The following is a 16,291-nucleotide window of genomic DNA, read 5'->3' as shown; positions in this document are numbered from 1 at the left end:
TTGGAGTTTCGATTATCAAAGAAATTGTTTATAATTTATAAATTGTTTTATTTTAACTGCCAATTAAAGCCTATGATATGTGTCATCAAACGCAGTACCGCGTTTGACACCTTTCTTTGAAGTATACCATATTTATGATAGAACATATAGATAAACCGTAGGTCAGTATATTAGTAATCACATTGGTTCTGTTAAACTTACTGTTTTATATACTTCTTTGAATGATAAAACAGATTGCAATGCGACGACATTATGTTTCGTCGTCTGTTCAGATACTTTATTGAGCTGGGGACAACCCATGCTTTGCAAATTTTAGGGGGGGGGGCACGCCCGCCACGCCCTCGCCTAAATCCGCCCCATTCTAGTTCGACAATCTAATGATAACAACATGAACAAGTAGTACATCGTACTAGTCTCGGTATAAGTATGGTTATGCAAGTCGATAAATATAAAGAATACATAGTAGGCCGCATTCAAGATAAAATACACTTTTTAAAGTCTACTGTAATCTATATCTAGCTAAAATACACAGGTACATCATTTTACATGTACAGTATTACCAGTTAGGTCTGAAGCTCTTTCGAAGCCCGGTAAGTATGTATTTATTTTTTTTTATATTGTTTTGTCTTACCAGACGCATAATGCTCTCTCTATGTATAAACATTGGATATACGTACATTTGCTAAAATAGTAAAATTCTTAGATATTTCATTTCTTTTCAACTTCAGCGTACAAACTTTTAATGTGCTGTTGTTTTCATTGAATAAAGTGCATGTGTTTATCATTTTTCAGGTATGTGTGTGTGTGTGTGTGTGTGTGTGTGTATCGATTCAAGGTTTTGCTCATGTAAATATGAGCAAGGAATTATCCACTTTGATTCTCCTTTTGAATGATTGTATTCCTTTTTTTTTTTTTTTTTTTTTTAACGTTTCGGCTTCTTTGTACCACACTAGTAATAAAAATAACAATATTAGTATGTATAATATTTAATATCCCCGTCAATTCAGACAAACATGGGTCGGAGAGCCATCCACATGGTGCCTTTACAATATAACAAAATTATATATAACTATTTTATACATCGAGATAAAAGGATAAGAGAATCGTCTACCACTCAACAGTATCTCTAACCTCACGAAAGGGCCAACAGTATGCTTTCTTTCGTGCAGGGGTGTAAACTGTCGAGACTTGAAGTTGGTCTTTCTGGGATAGTTAACTCTCTCAAATATCGCGAGCTTTAATCCAAGAGTTGAATTTCTTTGACCAATGTAACCATTTCACATGATATTGCTTGTTTCGATATGTGGAAAGTATAGTTTAGCTTTCATCATCAACATCCTCCTCATCTTCATCCTCCTCTCCTTCCTCTTCCTCGTCATCATCACCGTTACTATCTTCGCTTTCATAACTATTGTTAGTCTCTTTGTCAATTATTTCATCTAGATAAATTTCCAACTGAGGTTTATATTTCCTAATAGCTACTTTGATGGCTTTCTCGTAATCCATGTCATCGTTAACTAGCTCTGTGATCTTATTCATGACTTTGCCGTGCATTTTACCATTTTGTAACTGTAGTAGATACTGCACCAAACTGCTATATCTGGACAAAAACTGATCTATATCCTCGTCTTTTAGTTTCCGATTGGCCTTACGTCTGGCACGGTCTTCACTCATGTTACCATCGATGTATTTATCAAGTTTGTCTTTCCATAAATCTTTATTTGCCTCTCTAGCAAGTCCGGCTAATGTTATAAAAACCGTATCCTCCCCATCTTCAATATCAATTTCGTTTACACGAGACTTCTTCGATGGTATGTCTTCATCCTCATCCCCCCTTTTTCTTTTTAAATCATTATTTTCTGGGCACCACCTATTCATGTGTCTAGCTAAATCAGAGACGCTTTCAAAGACTACACCGCAATCATCACATGAAGGCATGATTTCTCTCTCGTCTGGTAAAAAGGTCTGTTCACTTTGAAATAATTCTTCAAATTGAGGTGGATTTGGTTCTTTTCTGCTTATATACTCTTCAGTCACACCTCCACCTATCAAGTTCTTGTTTTCGAATATATTAATTTTTAGTCTGTCGTCTTCCGGTGTACTAGTATTCTGTTTCAGATCAATGAATAGGCTCCCATATGGCCGCTGTGTTCCCTCTCTGTACTTGTTCATAAATTTCTTTGGATTATTAGGATACATCTGTCTAGCAAATATGGCTGGTCCAACTTGATCACGTGGGTTTTTAAATAGGACTATATATTGGCTATTGATGCTCATGGTTCGACTTTCCTTTCCCTTCGAGAACGCATTCTGCATTATACAGGCTACACTTAGGTTTCGATGATGACTTCCCTCGACAAATAATTCACACACATCCTTACTATTGGTGACGTCTCTCATTAAATCGTCTAGAATGATTAAACTTGGAAATCTAGAGTCTATGAAGGAGTCATCGTTCAAATTTTCAGGTAAACCTTGAACAAACAAAATGTTTTTAATGGTCTGTTGCATTTCACTAAATAATGGCTGCCATCGTTTATAACACCATATTATCCTCTCTGGTGATGGTGTAATCATAGTTCGTGCTCTCTCCAATAATGTTTTCATCCAAAACGTCTTACCTGAACCAGTAGGTCCAGCAAGCATCATAGTGAACGGATGATGTAATATCACATTATGTGGCGGCTGTGGTCTATTCCCCTTCTGCGGAGGTGGAGGTGGAGGCGGATGAGGCGGCGGTAGAGGATGAGGCATGCTACCTTCCTTTTGCGGAGGCGGAGGAGGAGGCATGCTACCTTCCTTTTGCGAAGGCGGAGGAAGAGGAGGAGGAGGAGGAGGCATGCTATCTTCCTTTTGCAGAGGAGGCGGAGACGACAGAATCGACTGTGGATATACATCTTTGCTCTGTAGATATGATTGACTAATCCATGTTTATTTCTATGATGTCGCAGCATATTATCTTTTCTTGAAAATCCTATCTTACACACGGGACAAATATTTGACATCGTATAGAGCTCTCTAAACACGTCCGCTTCCTTCAAATGATAGACGTAGAGTGATTAAAATATTGATTTTCATCCTTATTATATTCTCCAATGTCCATAGGCCAAACTTTGTATCCCATCATCTAGTAAGTATCTTTTATCATCATAAGGGGATAAGCCCAGTTTGTTGATTGATATATTATATAACGTATGGTCATATGAACGGATCTGTGTCATAGTAGACATGTGGATCTCTTTATTGAACAAACATTGTTTATAATGTTCATGTCTTGTGTCATGTTTAATCACACTCTTCTTTATACCCTTCGCTGTCTTCTTTTCGCAGAGTGTTTTATTCTCCTCATCTATCAATGAGTACATCTTTGACTTAAGACCAACAAATTCTTGTATGGGAATACCTTGTGTTTCGTCCTTCATCTTTCCTAACACCTTTTTATTTAAAGTGCTATAAAGCCGATGTTCGGGGTTATACTCTGACGTATCAAACAAGTCTCTGTCTTCCAACATATCTTGATATATATCATCAGTGTTGATGCTGTAGCATAGCGAGTCGGTGTCCGTAAACAAGAGTGTTGCTCTAGATCCATATTTATCCTTCATGTAATTATAATGGAAATCGTACATAAGTGTCTTTGACAAATCGAGTATAGTGAATCCCACGTAGATGGGTCTGTTTAAGTATAATCGTTGTTTCAACATGTGAACAGCAACCAAGTCGTCGTTGAATATTTTGAAGGCATGAAATGTTGGTTTGCTGATTAATTTTCTGGCCTTTGATTGGTCATTCAAAAGTTTTATATCTGTTCTCTTCCTTAAATTTTCCATCGTCTTTCCAAAGACTGCATTATTCATGAGTTTAAAAAAATCCTTCTCGAACTCATTATGTGCAAGCTTTCTCTTCTCTGTAATGAAATCAATATATGTCTTTAACCAGGGTCGTTGTTCAAATGTCATGACTCTATGAATCTTTGTAAGTCTCATTCCAAGTGATAAGTAGAGTTTTAAATTTCTGTAATGTACCACATATTTTTCCTTTGGATGTACATTTGGTATCAATTTTTCTGTCGATGTTCCGTTTAAGTTTAAATCGTCCAATAGCTTTTCTGTATATCATTTGTAACTTTTAATTTTTCTGGAGCTAATGGATATTCGTTGTGGTCGTCGTGTAGTTCCCTAGGATATTCTAAGTCAACTTCTAATATAAAACCATTTTTACTGTCATCTTCAACGTCACTTATGTTTAGGTTCTCAATTTCAGAATCGTTTAGCCATCTGAAACCTTCAACTGGAAGCGCTTGTGACATGGCCCATCCGTATAGGTTGTTGGCATCTAGGTACATCACGTGATTAATGGGTTGATTTGGATCGTAGTTTGGTACATGTTTATTGTTAGCTTTGGCATAACGATGGGATATCATTGATACCCCTCCTCTTAATCCTTTCTCTATAAACAAATGCATGTCTATGTCAGTTAGTAATTCCAGCTTGACACCTGTCATTTTCAAGGCAGCCTGCCAGGCTAAACCGGGAGATGTATAAAAATGTGCAGCATCCAGTCCATAGTAGTTGAGGCAGATCTCCCTGAAATTTTCAAAGACGTCAGCTAATGCAAGGACATCTGATAGAACGTATAAATCGTGATACTGTCCGAGATTCTGCATGTTAAACAATTGCCATACGTGTTGTGCATGTGCATAGTCCAGTGTGGTTATACCTTCTCCCGAAAGTGTACTGTAAAAATCTTCAATCGGTGGTAGTTGAGTTTCCACAAACTTTACCTCAGAATCAAAATACTCATATGGGTATACCTGTTTTCGCAGAAGTAGCTTTATCTGTTCTTCTCCAAAGTGGCTTGTCATGTGTTTAAATTTACTCGAACCTTCTTTTGCAAGGTTTTCCACTAGCTTTTGTAATGAGGAAGACATAAACTGGAGCTAGTCTATAAAATCCATACATCCTAATGAAAAAGAAATATACTTTTCCATATTATTAGCGATACAATTAAGCTGCTTTCCTTCAACTTTTCCAATAGCTTGCATAATTAAATGACTATCATATCCTCTCAGATTGTGAAAAACAACTGGAATCCGACCTGTAAACTTATAGTTGATGTTACAGTCGTTATGAGCTGCCCCTCTAAATTTTCCAGTCACGTGACAATGATCTCGAACTCTAATGTCTGCTAGTTCCTTTTTACATATGTGACACAGGGTTGCCTTCTTAAAGGATTGCCAATCACTCCCAGTCATAATCATGGGTTCGCAATGCTTAAATTTCTGTTCAATATTATCTTGTTCTTGTACCATACACTCCACAAATTTATTAGCAGCATCAGCACCCCGATAAACTACTGGTTCATTTGATGTTTCAGGTGTCAGACCTACCACTTTATAAGCAAAGCCACATGGTATGTGTTTTGTAGTCTTTTTCGTCTTTGAGTCATTCTCGTTGTTATCCAAGATTGGTTTTTGAAGACATTCAAAATCTGCATATATGATATATGGTACCTTTAGCTGTTTACGAATGTCTTTATACTGTAACCACTTATTGTCTCCAGTTGGTAGTTCAATTTTTTGGGGTCCGTGGGTCTGGCAGTTTGGTAAATGACCGTTTAAAAGTTTTTCTTTGGTAAATCCGTGTAAGCAGTATGGACAGTGAAAATGTCGTGCGCGATGGCTATGCTGGTCCCCCAATAATCGATTGAGATCCTTAATCCAGCAGAAATGTGATTTTTTGCTATCTGATATCATAAGTAGATTAACATGTTGTTCAAAACGATATTTTGAAATATGTATAGGGAATACTTCGCCTTTGTTAAACCCAAACACGTTGATAGATATTTCATTCTGCATTTCAAACTTTGGTATGTCGGCTAATTTCACAGGAAACATGATGGTATCAAACTTTAAACTTGAAGTGTATTCCTTGTATTTCCAAACTCTTTCTGCATCACGTTTTGCTGGGTTCAATGCTGCTAAAATCGACCACATAAAACATTTGCTGTCTTTGTTTTTTACATTGATAATGGCATGTTTTGATCTGAGTTTAATTGGAAGTGGAATATAACTTGAGCCTTTTAAGGGTCTGTACCGTGCCATGTATATGGTAAGATCTACCACTTTATCCACCGTCCAATTGCTCCCTTGTCTCTGGTATTCAATGAAAGACGTATACATCTTTTTGATAGATTCCTTTAATCCGGCATCGATATCCTCCAACTTTAAACTGGTCTGGCATTTTCCCCGGAAATGCGGCTCTGCAGTTTCTATGGAATCTTCATTTCGTCTGCTCATTTTAACCTTCACGGATAGATACCACTTCAATCCACCTCTTTCTTTAATTTTACGCTTGATGACATCTTTAACATCATCATACTTGCTTTTCAGGAAAGACATTGGATCAAATTTATTCAAACCGTTTGCATCGATCGTATGTGTTTCAACGGTTCCATTGAGCGCTTTGAAGTTGCATGGATCCGTCTTTTCATTTGTTTCTGCACTAGTCGTAGTAACACCACCACCATTTTGGACTGTTTGTTTATCATGGTTTCGCTTATGACGTTGGAAGTTGTCTTTTCTTGAAAATACCATATTACAGGTGGCGCAATGCCATTTCGTTCCAGTATGATCCGATCTCTTATGGCTCATTAAACTCTCTCTATGGGAAAACGATTTTCCGCATACACCATATTTAATTGGAGATTTTGCCATCTTGATTTTTTTCGAAGCTGGTTCCATCTTTTTTCTGAAAAGTGAAAGTGTGCTCAATATTGTTAAAGCATTTTTATTTTTATTATTTTTATTTATAATAATAAGATGATACGGACAACCAGACATTATTCATATCAAAGCTACCGACCGTATGGGTTCCCAGTCTTGATACTGATATGAATAAAGATCTGATTGATATTCAAGAATGTTTGACTAAGGCTTTCGCCAAAGTAGTCACCGCCCGTCAACATTTCCATCACTGGAAACAGAGCTGCTCTCGCAGTTAAGCAAGACTGCAAAGGTTTTGGTCGGAGAGGTCTTCCTGACTATAGCGGGGCATGCCACATGACACTTCCTCTCCATTGTTACCTAAATGACACTGCCCTAAGTCAGTACACCTTACCAGTGCAGGAGACTACTTCAAACTTTCGAGAACTTAAAATTAAAATACGGTATCCCCCCTTTTTCCCCCATTATTTTGAAAATAAGCATAAGTCTATTCCATTTATTTGTAATTCGTTAAATTAGTTGGTAATTTAAAAATAAAATTATCAAGAAAACTTTAATTTATATCATACAATCCTTTACTATTAAAGCCCCCCCCCCCCCCCCTCATTAAACGTTAAAAGTTGTTTAAAATAAACAAATTATTAGCCATACCAAACCTTTAAATCGTTAAGATACTGTTAATGTAAACTTGATTTCACCTTTAGAATGTCATCGATAAGACTGTACGAGCCCCGCAATTCACAGCGTTTATATAGCAGAATTTTCATGAATTGGGGAAATTCCGTCATTTACGTAATCTGATTGGTTAATTTCAAATCTGGCAAATTTTTTTCGATCGATAATCAGTTCATTCTAATTTACTTGTTGGAGCGATCAGACGTAGTTTTCTTTGCTAGCAAGGCAAATTTATTTTTTGCAGTCTGTCCTGATATAATACAAAATAATTTGAAATAAAAGCATTTATAAATGAATAAGTTTATCGAAAATGAATAAAAGTTTAAGTACAGCCTAATAAAAAATAAAAGGTTGAAATAATCATTATTTGATAGGATTTACTTGACATGTTTACATTAATGGTCATTCATCCATGTACTTAATCACACCAGGTTATTGAGGTCAACAGAAAGTGTTGAAATGTCTTGTTTATCAGTTTGACATTTTATAGTAAAAGGATTTCAGTTTAAAAGTGAATATGATCGAGGAAATAATAAAATAAGTTTTCAATTCATACAATATATTATATGATTAACGGAGGGATGATAGTTGGATATTAAAACAATAAATAACAGTATGTATCATCGAGCACATTAAAATTAACTACTTGATAAATCTCATCTTTGTAAGAATACTACTATATAATTCAATTAATATTATGATTTACTTACTTCAAAAGACTGCATAACTATGTTTATAATATTTTCAACATGGCGATTACATTTAAATCGGATTATTGACAAGTCTAAACTTGATTATGACACAGACAAGTTAACGAACGCTTTCAGTGATTTAGCAATTATATTAAAAATACTTTTTAAAAAAATCACCCCATAAATATAAAGAAATATTATTCTAATTAGTGCCAATAAAATAACGATTAATGATTTCAAAAGAACGACGCAATTTTTCAATATGGCGGATTTATTGACACGTATCAACATGTTAAAGGTCACTACGTACACTACTGGACAAGTTTAAACACGCTTTCAATATTGATTTAATAATCACAGATAAATCCACTACTTGCTGTCACGAATATCTTACAGACATATTTGATATAAAGTCGACAATTGACACGTGTGTGTGTGTGTGTGTGTGTGTGTGTGTGTGTGTGTGCAAAAGGCCACAGCATTATTCAAAAAGATTTTTATCCACATCAAAAATTAATCTTTCCTTAATATCCACGTGTTAATATCATCTCTGAATCAAAATAGTGAGCTGCTTTTGTTTTTAAAAGCACTTGAGTCCATGTGTTGTGTTGTATGTTTAATATTTTTTTTGTTTTTATGTGAATGTAATGTCATCATTATATTGTTGTTTATATGTGGGTAAGTATGCCTTTGATCCTCTTATGGGTGTAACTTGTGCTTAATAACTAACGTTTGATCAAAATATTCTGTGGGATAAGGCTTAATTAGGCTCATATCTAAATATTGGTGCAAATAAAGGCGTTAGTAGGCAATTTAAAAGCCATAAAGCAAAAAATATGGCAAAATTCAAAAATATAAATACTTGTATCTGACAGACTCATGTCGTGTTAACAACCGAAGAATGTTGCCATATTCTTAGATATATTTATAAAAATTCGTATTTAAGAATTCATGTGGCCTTATAATTGTGTACCTTCTTTATTTGGGTCACTTTAGAAAAAAAAGCCGGCGTAAAGATGTTCGTCCATAACTTTAACGGCACATTGTAAAACACATTAAAATAAACATTTGGTTGAGTTCGAAACATGTGCGTTTGCATTTCATTGAAGTTAATTAACCCTCAGAATTAACCAGCATCACGCGTATAACTTCACGGCAAATGTGAATTACTATCAAGTTTTTAGTAATTTCAATCGTTAGACATTTTTTTCTATATTAAGAAAGTAGAACTATTGCAAAAACAATTATGAAATAGTTATTTTTTGTATTTAACTATTTGTACCACTTTCATTTTTAGGTTAAAAGCAAATATGGCACAATATTCACAGTGGCCTAAAGGTTGGTAATGTTCTATTTAAAAGTGTTAAAGACCTTTTATACAGGTTCTAGATTTTTCGAATCACGTATTTTTCACAGACTGAAATCATTACTCAAGTTGAAAATACGTATAAAAGTTTGCTCGCCATTGAGTAACCATGGAAGTATTATATTGACATATATAATACTTCCATGGAGTAACTAACCATTTAAAAAACATTTTAAGGTATCAGGGGCGGAAGTGGCCATGGGTCGTTCGGATCATGTTCAGCATGGCATCCTTTGAGAAACGATAGTTCTGCACTCGAGACGATAAAATTGTCAAGTTTAGAAGAAAAAGACTAACTGAGAGTCAGAGTGAGAGAAATGTCGTATACATTTGTAATGAAATCTTCAGACTCTCTGATTATATCTTAAACCGACGGCCTTTGGTTTCTGTAATCGTCGGGAATTCAGGAATTCGGAATTTAATTATATCGTGATGCGGGAACGGACACATTATTTTCACTGGAATTTGGGATGAAACCCCCTCCTGCCCCTTTCCGACATCAATTAAGAGTGGATACATATTGTAATCAATCGGGTAATAGTTTAGAATCTGTTTCTTTAATTATACCCCACACAACGGGTTGCGGAGGATATAATGTTTTTGACCCGTCCGTCCGTCCGTCAGTCCTGTTTCTTGTCATCGCAACTCCTCTCAAACCACACAACAGAATTTCACGAAACCTTTTTAGATAGTAAGGACATACTATGTAGTTGTGCATATCGACAGGAAATAGCGATTCATTTTTTTTTCTAGGAGTTATGCCCCTTTGAACTTATTTACTTTAATGTACTACTGCAACAGTTTGTCATCGCAACTTCTCTCAAACCACACAACAGAATTTCATGAAACCTTTTCAGATATTAAGGACATACTACGTAGATGTGCATATCGACAGGAAATTACGATTCATTTTTTCCAGGAGTTACGCCCCTTTGAACTTATTTGCCCAATATACTACTGCAACCTTTTGTCATCGCAACTCCTCTCAAACAACACAACAGAATTTCATGAAACCTTTTCAGATAATAAGGAACTACTATGTAAATGCGCATATCGACAGGAAATTATGATTCAATTTTTTTTCTAGGAGTTATGCATGCCCCTTTGAACTTGTTTGTTTCAATGTACTTTTGCAACAGTTTGTCATCGCAACTCCTTTGAAACCACACAACATAATTTCATGAAACTTTGTAGATAATAAGGACATACTATGTAGATGTGCATATTGACAGGAAATTATGATTCAATTTTTTTTTTATACAATTTTTTTTCTTACACGTATTTTATTTCTCAATGACAATGAGGGGACGTGGGGTATGTGAGCGCGCTCACTAAGGTTCTTTAATTATTTGATTTCAAATGCCAAGTGCAACGATCCAAATGGATATGACAGAAAATTACACGGGTCAAAAGTATAGAACACAGGCACTTGTCTCAGAATTGTTTCTCCCTATATACCTTAGTATAACACAGGCACTTGTCTCAGAAATATTTTTTCCTATATACCTTAATATAACACGCAGGCACGTGTCTCAGAATTTTTAGTGTTATATTAAGGTATATAGGAATTTTTTTTCCGAGACAAGTGCCTGTGAGTATCTGGTATTAGTTTAAACAATATTTTATTTTTCAAAAGTGCACAAATTACAATTATATACAATAGAAATACAGGGATTCGGAAACAAGAAGAACTTATATAAATCCGTCTCCCTGGTATTCAACGAATGTAGTGGGATACAAAATAAATAGTAAATGTAAAAAGAAGATGTGGTATGATTGCCATGAGACAACTCTTCACAAGAGACCAAATGACTCAGAAATTAACAACTATAGGTCACCGTACGACCTTCAACAATGAGCATAGCCCATACCGCATAGTCAGCTATAAAAGGCCCCGACATGACAAATGTTAAACAATTCAAACGAGAAAACTAACTAATTTATGTACAAAATAATGAACGAAAAACAAATATATAACACAGCAACAAACGACAACCACTGAATTACAAGCTCCTGACTTGGTACAGGCACATACAGAATGTGGCGGGGTTAAACATGTTATCGGGCGCCCAACCCTCTCCCTAACCTAGGACAGTGGTGTAACAGTACAACATAAGAACAAACTATAAAAATCGGTTGAAAAAGGCTTAAGCTAACCGAGTATTATAGCACAATATATAGCTTGAAAGGGTAGCATTAAAAAAGTTCCAAAGTTATGGTAAATTGAATGTAATAGAGTAACATAATTGGAGAACATTTAATAACTTATCCCACATCTTTTTATTTTTTCATAATAGTAGTGATAGTTGCATCAAAAGTCTTTGCATTATTTTTTATTACAGTTGAGTTAGCCAGTAATGATATCCTGACTATTAAAGACCCAAGTGGGAACATCATAGAATTGTTTCCGTGTTACGGGTATTATTTCCCGAGATCTTCTATTGAAAAGCAAAGATATCCAGACCCTCGGGAGAATATCCCTGATATTATCAAAATGAAGACCAGACAAGATGACGTTTTCCTCACAGCTTATCCAAAAACAGGTGAATGAATACAGAAAGACATAGAAGCGTATGTTTTCTTAAATTCCTTTATAACTCTAAAATATTCTAAATGGCAAACATATATCATTTTCGTTCAAGTCTTCACAATAAATACAATTGTGAAAATACATACCATTTGAGATCAATTTCAATGGTTCACTTGCATCTTACACAAACATAAAACCTAAATCGTTGTGTGATATATAGCTAAGTATTTAAAGGAATAGAAGAGTTGTTATCGTGAACTTTGCTTTAATGAAACATCTAAAAATATTTTAAATTATTCACATTATTGACATGCAGGAATTGTTTTGCATGAAATACCGCATTCGTTACAAAAATTAGTCGTTGGTACAATTCACAATTTATAGTGTAGTTTTTACTACCCTTTTATATAACAGTTATAAGCTATAATCTTCATTGATAAACAAACCATAAAAAGTTTGATAGTCTTAAAAAAATCAACAATCAATGGAGCCAAAAATACAATCTTCATCCTATATACATAATTAAAAAGATAAGCGTCCCTTTGCTTCGGTTTTTAATAAGTACACGTGTAGAGAATGTTTATCATGTATGTAAACACCATAAAAAGGTATTTTTGATATACTTCAACGAAACAGCAACCCAAACCGAAAAAGACCACACCAATTTGTATTCTTTTATTCGTCGATTTTATCGCAGTTTTGAAATTGCCACAAGAACAAATTCCTGTAAGATTTATTATAAGAAATTAAATTTATTTTGAGTACATATTTTATTGTTGTAGGAACACATTGGTTGGCTGAAATCATATATATGTTACTTAACAAAAGACTAGAATACAACACAGAGTATGTTAAAGTCAGTGCCATGCTGCCAAATCAGACACCGGAAATGGTAGATAAACTGTCTTCCCCGCGTATTTTAAACAGCCATTTGCTATTTAGTTCCTTACCACGTGATATATTGACCCAAAAGAACAAAGTAGTATTTGTGAATCGCAATCCAAAAGACGTTGCTGTATCTTTATACCATTTCTGCAGACATACAATTAACTACGAAGGTTCATGGAACGATTTTTTGCAGCTTTTTATGTCGGAAAGAGGTATTTGAAAATTATTTATAATTTATTTGAATATCTATATATTGAATATATGATAGTATATACATATTACGCAATATTAAATAGTGTCATACATGTCTTAGAAATGCTCAATTCCAATATCAACACATATCTTAAGAAAAAAACCCGTTATAAATGATTATTCCGATTGTCATACAAGTGAAAGGTTTAGCTGGCTATAAAACTAGGTTTAATCCACCAATATCAGACAAAATATATATAATGATATACAATTAGATGATGAACATTTCATTGATTTCCCTGATGAACAAAAATTATTTTATATATCAAACCCCGCGCTTCCTTTAGACATGTTAGAATTGTTGGCTTCTTTTTTAAAAGTCCATTAGAACTGAGGGCAGATGTCTCATTGTAACATGGCTATTGAATATCGTAATATTGTAAAATTTATCACTCATATGTTTTATTGGTGTTTTTTTTTTTATATACCGTTTTGTTTCATTTTGTTGTTTTGTTTTTTAAACTTGTAATAAGACAAACACTGTAAATGTTTAATGACAATAAAATTCAATGAATTTTTGAAAACCCTTCTTTTATTGTAGGCATGGTTTATTCTGGCCCGTGGCACAAATACATGATGGACTGGGATAATGTCATAAAGGATAATTCAAAATTAGATGTATTAGTTGTCAACTATGAAGATCTCAAAATGGCAAGATAAATTATCAATATATTGCGTGTCCCTTTTATCCTATCACGTACAGTTTTCGGTATTGAAAGCTTCGGACTTGGTTATATCTTGAGCGACGTCATATAAATCAGATGGCCTTATCTGATTACACCAATCTCCCATACAGACAGAGTTATCGTCCTTTCCTCCTCAAGGATGAGGAGGAAAGGTATCTCGCATACAGACAGAGTTATCGTCCTTTCCTCCTCAAGATTGAGGAGGAAAGGACGATAACTCTGTCTGTATGGGAGATTGTGATTACACAAGAGGTATACTCGGTTCATGTTAGAGTTGCAACTCCGAGGTATTTCCTCGGGAGTATAACATTTTAATCTATATAATACCGGTACTGAGCATATTCTATAGTATGTTCTGATGAGATAATAGTTGCATATTGTATATGATCTACTAAATTAATCTTGATATAAGGAACATTTTTTCTGAAAGGGGTTTCAAATAGGGATTAAAGTAGTTTTGATTTTTCAGACAGACTTCCCTCGCTTAAAATGGCGTTCGTTTCTCATCTTTCTAAAGTAAAGGTGTTTATTTACAAGTTGAGTCTACACCAGTTAGAAACCTGAATCGTATGTATGACCTGACGTGCAACACTATCCTGCTGTCGGTTATATTTAGTAAGAGAGGAACTGATTATTCTTTTTACTTTGTAGATAAGTATAACTTATTCAGTTTCTAGTCTTGTGCTTCTGAAGACAAGTGTATAATCCTCAAAAGCAGGAGACAAGTGACATACTGTAATATCCTAATCTTGCTTATTCCTTTTTCTCGGTTTATTTCCCTCTTTTCTACCTTGATCAAAATCTTTATAATGATAAGATGCAATAAACATGAACAAATCGAATTCATACAATCCAATGTCGATTCATTTGATATATATTTATTCAAGATAAAAGCCATGAATTTGACAGATATAATAAATTACAATGACACAGATAACACTATGCATAGTTTATAGACCCTAAAATTATTTACATGTTTACTAAAAATTATAATTTAAAAATTAGAATTATGAAAATTGTCATGATATTTTGATAATACGAATAGACTAGAAGAAATAATGAGTGAAATTTAAATTGACTAGATTATTGTTTTATTCCAGAATCCACTGAAGGAAATTGAAAGGCTTGCACAATACTTAGATGTTAATAATAGCACTGATTTCTACAGTCAAGTTTCAGATAGATGTAGGTTCAATCAGTTGAAAGACGACTACAAGAATAGAAATGATCCTTTCAGAGAGGTTGTATTCAGGAAAGGTACGTAACTCTGATAACATAACACCAATTCCAAATCATGAGTCAGTAAATTACATATGGGGAGAGAGCGAGCGAATTTATCTTATCGACTATTTGATATCAGGAATTTAGACGTAGTTGTTCAATAAAATGATTATTAACTACTACACCTAACGCGGAATCGCTTCATACTAACAATGTGCACACGAACAAGCCTTTTACAACTCTATGAAATTACAAATTAGAAGCATTTAATTCCATGATTACATTTATTTGCTACAACCATAACATAACGACTCATATCAAGTATTAATCTGTTTTCCTAAACATTATCCTGATGTTGTCATGGGAACCATATGCAGTCAAGAATGTTGCATTTTATTGAGATACAAATAAATATAATCTTGATGGTTGTTTACAGATTCGGATGAAACGCACATGTAATGTAATTATTTTAAATGTTTATTTTAACTGCTTGCAATATGTCAATTGTATTTAATGAATACACTTTTAACTAATTATTTCAGTCTTAAAATTATGAACAGTTTACTAACTTTTGGTTACACTTTGACATAAAAATCGTTAAAAATGTCCAAATCAAGTCCATTTACATGGTTTAGAAGACGATCGACAATATGTATAATTCCACGCGGGTTTTTTTCCGCGCATTGATTTCATGCATCATGGGTTTCGTAAGTCAAAAGAATCAGTGGGGGGGGGGAATCGAACCTAGCTGCTTAGAAATCACTGTCTTCAACGAAATGGAACAGATTCTAAAGTAGTTGATGTCAAATATTTATCATCATAGTGTAGTGTATATAGTAGTATCATATATTTAGTTGAAGTGTATGCTTATAACATGTTTATTGGTATCAAACTTTCACTTCAGGTGATGTTGGAGATTGGAAAAATTGGTTCACAGTGGCTCAAAATGAAGAATTTGATAAACACCTTACCGAAAAGTTAAAAAATTCGTCATGGACATTTAAGTACAGTGTCAAAGAATAAAATTTATTTATTTAACTACGATTGTTTTTTCTTGTACTTTCTTACAATAAATGAAGTAAGTATGAAATATGCAAATAAATCCAGTTGTCTTTCGTCAGTATTTCTCTGTGTCGTTTCTTTTGGTAACTTGTAAGGGCTGATTTGACGGATGCCACATATGCCTACTCTTCTGGAGAACCTGAGATCACCACCGGGGTTTTCATGGGGTTTGTGTTGCGCAGTCTTTAACTTTCT

The 16,291-nt window shown here is 34.3% G+C and overlaps 1 protein-coding gene across 3 annotated transcripts; it reads left to right on the top strand.

The window, feature by feature from the left end:
- Positions 1-485: 485 nt before the first annotated feature.
- LOC143069189 (sulfotransferase 1B1-like) lies at positions 486-16,072 on the top strand. 3 transcript variants are annotated; one of them, XM_076243695.1, is made up of 7 exons: positions 486-590; positions 9,389-9,429; positions 11,800-12,000; positions 12,770-13,087; positions 13,669-13,778; positions 14,914-15,070; positions 15,939-16,072. In XM_076243695.1, exons 2-7 carry the CDS (start codon positions 9,402-9,404, stop codon positions 16,055-16,057), a joined length of 933 nt encoding a protein of 310 aa, XP_076099810.1. In that variant the 5' UTR covers positions 486-590; positions 9,389-9,401; the 3' UTR covers positions 16,058-16,072. The 3 variants fall into 3 exon arrangements, with proteins under 3 accessions (XP_076099810.1, XP_076099812.1, XP_076099811.1); XM_076243697.1 differs by having other exon boundaries at positions 505-594; XM_076243696.1 differs by lacking the exon at positions 486-590 and adding an exon at positions 7,821-8,012.
- Positions 16,073-16,291: the final 219 nt, after the last annotated feature.

This window comes from Mytilus galloprovincialis, chromosome 3 (assembly GCF_965363235.1).
Source record: "Mytilus galloprovincialis chromosome 3, xbMytGall1.hap1.1, whole genome shotgun sequence".
Classification (NCBI taxonomy): Eukaryota; Metazoa; Mollusca; class Bivalvia; order Mytilida; family Mytilidae; genus Mytilus; species Mytilus galloprovincialis.
This window is presented reverse-complemented; position numbering and strand designations above follow the sequence as displayed.